This window comes from Melanostigma gelatinosum (assembly GCF_949748355.1).
Source record: "Melanostigma gelatinosum genome assembly, chromosome: 16".
Classification (NCBI taxonomy): Eukaryota; Metazoa; Chordata; class Actinopteri; order Perciformes; family Zoarcidae; genus Melanostigma; species Melanostigma gelatinosum.
This window is the reverse complement of record NC_136649.1, coordinates 10,389,968-10,395,967: the sequence shown is the minus strand read 5'-3', so window position 1 is coordinate 10,395,967 and position 6,000 is coordinate 10,389,968. Positions and strand designations below refer to the sequence as shown.

The 6,000-nt window shown below is 47.6% G+C and overlaps 1 protein-coding gene across 1 annotated transcript in view; it reads right to left on the bottom strand.

Annotated features, from left to right (window-relative positions):
* Nucleotides 1-268: 268 nt before the first annotated feature.
* The window catches only part of arid1b (AT-rich interactive domain 1B), a gene marked incomplete at its 5' end in the record, with an annotated part of 158,745 nt that continues 153,013 nt past the window's right edge, over nt 269-6,000 (bottom strand). The window contains 6 exons of the mRNA XM_079287339.1: nt 269-3,416; nt 3,686-3,816; nt 4,098-4,842; nt 5,138-5,213; nt 5,350-5,469; nt 5,643-5,775. Coding sequence (XP_079143465.1) covers nt 1,596-3,416; nt 3,686-3,816; nt 4,098-4,842; nt 5,138-5,213; nt 5,350-5,469; nt 5,643-5,775 — 3,026 coding nt within the window. The 3' untranslated portion in view covers nt 269-1,595. The remainder of the gene's footprint in view (nt 3,417-3,685; nt 3,817-4,097; nt 4,843-5,137; nt 5,214-5,349; nt 5,470-5,642; nt 5,776-6,000) is intronic.

The following is a 6,000-nucleotide window of genomic DNA, read 5'->3' as shown; positions in this document are numbered from 1 at the left end:
TAATGATAAAAAGTAATACAGCTGACCTGTTGATGTCCTGGTTGTCATTAGAGATCAAAAACTGAGATCCATGGACAGGAAACATTGTGAACATAGATCAGAGACCTCTGAAGTGATACCTGAATAGCAGCCATATTGTATTATCACACGCCCCCTGGACTCTTGCAGCATTTCATTGTATAATTTCATTGTAAGGCTGGAGGGGTCAGTTGTGACTGACACAATGTATTTTGAATGACATCAATAACAGGCAGTCCATGTAAGCAGTTGATGTTTGTTTTATTGGCCTAAGATTGTCTGGACATAATGCAACGTCTCCGGTGCTTAATGATGTTCATCGTACATTTATTTGTGACATGTGCAGCACAGAGTATAAATGTGTATGCTGAATAAAAGAGAGACATGGAGTCATACGAAAAAAGGCAAATTTTACAATGCGCTTTCATGACATTCTGAAGGTTCTTTTCACACGTTTCTTTTCAGAGCATCATCTAGATTAAAAAATATGCCCATTGACATGAATGGAGGACAGTAACGAACAGAAATGTGTTCGGTTTCCCCCACGTAACCTCGCCTAGATATCCTCTCACCCTGGCACTTTCACGTTTGATTACCAAAGCGATTGTTTTCTCAGCTATAATACAATGCATACAGGATTTTTTTTTACATTGAAACACCAGTTACATCTGCCATGTTCAAATATTTGACCCCATTAACAAAATATGTATAATAACAATAACAAATTTTACCAACAATAAAAGCATTTGTTATAATAGTCGCAAAGTCCCATCTCTTGCTATGCTTGATTGAGACCTTCATGTGCGTCCATCGTACAACGGTTTATATACACAGTGATGAAAAAATACAGACATAACACGAGTGCTTCGGAAACACAAAGTTCATCTGTGAAAGTCACTGAGGCTATGATAAATTAGACACTTATTTTAACTGACGCTCTTCTCTCATGTTGATTGGCTGGTGCAATGCTGCCTCCTCATGGCCTAAAGCACACACTGCAGGTATCTTTTAAGATTCTTGTTCTCAAAAAGGGACAACTTGCTCTAGAGTCCAATTGCACAATTTATCTTCCAGCGATGGAGACATATACATTTCAATTTGAAAAGTCAGTGTTTTCCTCCCCCCCCCCACAACTGTTGGCAAAAAAGTTCAAACTACTGTACAGAGTCACATTTTAAATAAATACTCTCCATTAACAAAATGTTGATGAGTATATTAGCGTTTATAAAACTGAAAAACATCTCCACGACTCATCGACTCAAAAGGAACCACGTAATTCAGCACCGACATCTGGTGGCAGCTTTTGGCTGAAAAAGTGAACAAAACAAAAGAAAATGCCAAACAAAATGAGCAATCCAACACCAGCAGGTATTAAATATTTGTATTAAAATGAGCTTTCAAATGCCAACCCACTTTTTTTTCCCAGGACCCAGAAGCTATACATATATAGAGATATTCTGTGGATATGTCTTTAAAAAAACAAACATTTTCTGTCATTTTGATAAATAAAAATAGGAAACCACAGACGCATCTTGTTTGCCTTAGCGTCTGCTGTATGAGTCCCGCCTCTCCTCTTGTCATAATTTCCCTAGGTGAAAGAGAACTTGGCAAATGATACCCACCACCCCCGCGTTGAGCACAGAGGAAATGGAGATGTCTAATAATCTGCTTTCGTACAACACAAACTCTGTCTTGTTCTCCTCCACTTTAGCCATAGCCAACAGGCCTTTAGCTGCTCTGCACATCATGTTTATGCTCGGTGGGTCCATAGGGGGGTGCCCCATGTGCAGCAGGCTGTGAGGGTTCTGCTGGTACTGCGCCATGCTAACGCCATCATCCAGGAAGCCTACCAAATTACCCACGCTGCCCTTCTGCATGGCTATGGCACGTGCCGCTGTGGGATCTCCTTGTGCCAGGTGGGAGAGCACAGCCACTGCCATCTCTCTGTACGCCTGGGCCTTCCTCTGACCCACGTAGCGGACCAAGACGGTGAAGAGCTTCTCTTGGCGGCTGAACGGTGGCGTAGCTAGCAGGAGGTCAACGTTGCCGCCCTGGATGCTCAGCTTGCAGAGGGACTCCAGCACCAGCCTCTGGGGAGTGAGCTGGGAGTGGGGTACTGCTGATGGGAAAGGGTCCTGGGCTTCAGCTGAAGGGCACACCATCCAGTGGAGAAGGCCGTCCAAGATGGGGAGGCAGATAGTGTCCGGATAGGTGGAGAGATCCAGGTGACCCGAGATGTTGGACAGAGTGACCATCGCATTCTCCCTGAGCAGACTCAGACACTCCCACCACCACTCCTCTTTGCTGCTCGACAGCCCCTGCTCCTTCTGCTCGTCTCTCTGGTAGCCAGGGGGCGACCTGTTCCTCTCCGGGTGCTGGTGGTGCAGCAGGAGCAGCCTGCCCAGAAGAAGAACCAGAGCAGGGTGGCGTGACATATCCAAGTCATTCCCGGGGATAAAGGACAGGCTCCGGACGATGTTGGAGACGCAGAGGCAGCGCTTGGCCAGTGTGTCCTGCCAGGCAGAGGATGTGGAGAGCGGAGCCTCGTCCAGGCAGCGAGGCTCATCCTCCAGCAAGGTGATGTGGTCCTGCTCCCCATCCTGATGCACCCTGAAGGGGTAGGATGGCAAGGAGCGCGCAGGGTGGGCGTAAGAAAGGGCGTCCACCCGAGCACACAGAACATCATCTATGGTAGCAGTGATATGTGTCAGTGGTTGTTTCTTCCCATCGTCCTCCGTGTTTTCCTCTTTGTTTTTGTTCTCTGTCTTTCCATCTGCCCGGGGAGGCGGTTCACTCCGGGGTTCAAATTGTGTTTGAATGTGTGCGGTGGAGTCACCTCCGCCAGCCTGCCAGTGTAGCAAGCCGCTAGCGAACTCAGTGATGGAGCCTAAGTGCTCTGTCATGTCTTCAATCAGGTCCTCTTTGTGGACAATCTTGATGGGGAGCTTATCATATTTACTGGCTTGCTTGAGTTTAGGTTTTAGCTCTGTAACAGGCTGGTCAACACACTCCTTTTTACTCTCTGCTCCTTTTTCACTCTCTTCTTCTTTTGCCTCATTCTTTCTGTCCTCTTCATCTTTGTCCTCCTTCTTTATGCTCACCTCGGACTCCTCCTTCTCCATGTTCACCTCAGCTGACTCTGGCTCTGCAGTAGTGACGGGTTGAGCTTCCTCCACGATGCCTCCTGCTTGCTCCTCTTCTGCCGCAGCTGACTCAGGTTCAGGATGGGCGTTGGAGTCCGTTTCCTGGTCAGGGATGACTTCTTCTTTCTGTTTAGCAGCAGGGTTCAAAAGGCCTTTCTGAGCCACTGTCCCCACCTCAAACTCTTCCAGGATGCCAAAGATCTCAATCAGGTAACGGCGAAAGTACTCCACAATCAGCTCGAGGAATCCTGGCAACTGTTCAGACACAGATCAAATTCATGTCAGCAACTTAAGAAGAAAGAAATCTAATTCTGATCACTTTTTTTTTGTAATATCTTGATCATTTGGACGACATAGTGACATAATGGTCTTCTGAATATTTCCCCTTTACTGAATTTTACAGATCTTTACTACTACAGAAAAAGGTTCATCTGGAAGATCGAGTTCACAGCATTACAGCGCTCCATGCAGGCTGAATGAGTTCTCTGTCAGCGGTTAGGTGTAGTCATGAAATTGGTTTTTACCTGTGAGAGGGTAAAGGAGCCCACAGTGCTGTCATCGTACAGCAGGATATTGATGGTGTCTAGGGCCCATGTGCTTTCTGCCAGCAGGCCGGACTTCAGAGACATCATTACGCGCCAGGCCTCAGGCGTTCCTGGGGTCAAAACAGCAGGATTTTTGGAACCAGGAAGAAAAAAAAATGGTGATCAGACATTGTCCAAATGATGAAATGGGACACTGAACAGAGTAGATCATTGTAGTTCCTTTCATAAAATGTGCCTCATGTTGTGCTAGTTCTACCTGAAAAGTAGGCTTAGCTGTTCATCTAAGACAGAGATAAAATAGTCAGGAATGAATCTTCCTGACTATGCAACCCATCCACCTCACAGCCCTAGTCAAAAAAGTAAATAATGAAATAATGTGACTGCATCTCACCAGTGTCCTTGGAGGTGAGCTTGCGTCTGGGCTTGAGAATCGGCATTGAGGCCTCCACTGATCCTGGTGGGTAGTTGAGGTCCCGCCTGAGGTTGGGAGGAAATTGACCGAGGGGCCCACCTCCCTGTGGGCCCATCATGGTCATCCCAGGCTTAGGCATCTTCATGGGCGACATGAACGGTGCTTTGGGTGACATCCTAGAGTCCATGGAGCGCTGGAAGGCTCCTGGGCTGGGTGCTCTGGACAGATGGTTGGCCATGGATGGAGAGTTGGAATAAGAAGATGGCTGGCGTGAGGACAGGGGAACCATGCCTCCTGATGACATGTAGGGAGACTGACGGTGCCACTGCTCCTGCCCCGGCCGTCCGTCCATGTCGTCTCTGCCCATTGGGCCGTAAGGTGGCATTTGCGATGGCGGCCCCTGTCTGTTGGGGTAGGGATAGCCGAGCTCTGTCCTGGATGGCCACATGTTGGGGCCATCGGCGGCATGGTTAGGAGTGGGCCCCCCACCCATCATACTGTGCTGGCTCTGACCCGAGGGGGCCATGCGGTCGCCGCGGGGGTAGGGGTAAGGGAACTGTCCCTGGATGGGTCTGTGTTCAGGGCCTGAGTACCCACCGCCGTAGTGGTTGTACATGTCCGGCTGCTGGTTGGCGTACTGCATGGCATACATGTCGCCCTCGTGTCTCTTGGGTGGGGCGCCGTACATGCCGTCCATGCCGTCCATGGGCCGTTTGTAGCCCTGCTGAAGCAAATGTGTAGATAGTTAGAATTCTATAATGATAAAAACGTTTTTGCCACGTTAAAAATGCAACAAAGCATAAATGGGGCAAAAATGTCGTTGGGAAGAAATATACAACTCAGTATTTGACATGATCATTTATTCGTACAGTACATTATTTGTAGGTTAAACTGTCATCATCTTCGGACATTTCCTGTTCAAAATGGGTTTCGTCTTTTAAAGTTTTACTCGGCTGTCATATATTGTGAAGTCACAGTAAACTGTGTAGAACTGCTTTATTTACATCTCTCTCTCTCACCTGTTGCTGAGGGTACATCCCAGATGGATGCATCCCAAATGGCATGCTGGGATACTGCTGACTGTAGCCATCGTGTCTGAAACAGAACGGAGGAGAGGAATAAGTCCCTCGCTGGTTAAAAAATGACCAGCAAAGTAACATGAATACATGTAAGTCACTGCTTTGACCACAAGTGTACTCTAATCGACTCTTCTACACACATGGGTGCTGACCTCTGCTGTGAAGGGTATCTACTGGGCGAGTACATGCTGCCCTCACTGTTCGAAGGTCCCATGTTGTTCTGACTCCCAGGGGGACCCATGTTCCCCTCCATCCCCATGACATGGTCCGGTCTGAGGATCAAACAACAGCAAAGTCTTAATGCTTCTGACAAAATATCTGCTGTAAACATATGTTTTTAACTATCCCAACTACAGTGGCCCCTCGGGCTCATGTTGGGGAAATGCCAAAGATATAATGAGATACGACAGGTTCACCACCCTCTTCTGCTGATTTGTGTGCCTACCTCCTGTCGTAGCCCGGCCCATATGGATACTGCGACCGTTGGCTCATGCTCAAGGCTGACGGGGGTCGACCATACATGTCCTGCATGCCACCACCGGGCATCTGGCCTGGTATGTAGGGGTCAGCTCCTGCCACTGCGTAGGAGGAAAACAAATGAGGCAAATGCATCCGACTAGCTTATATAACAGTTAATGAATCAACATAGACAAAATGAAAAAGGGAAAAAAAAGATCTTTACAGGCAACAAGCTAAAAAATATTGTCTAACTCATAGTGTCCTACTGACCACCAGGTGGCAGCATTCCTCCATGAATATTCACCACTTCACATGATTAAATCTATTGTTCTGAGGCTGCAACT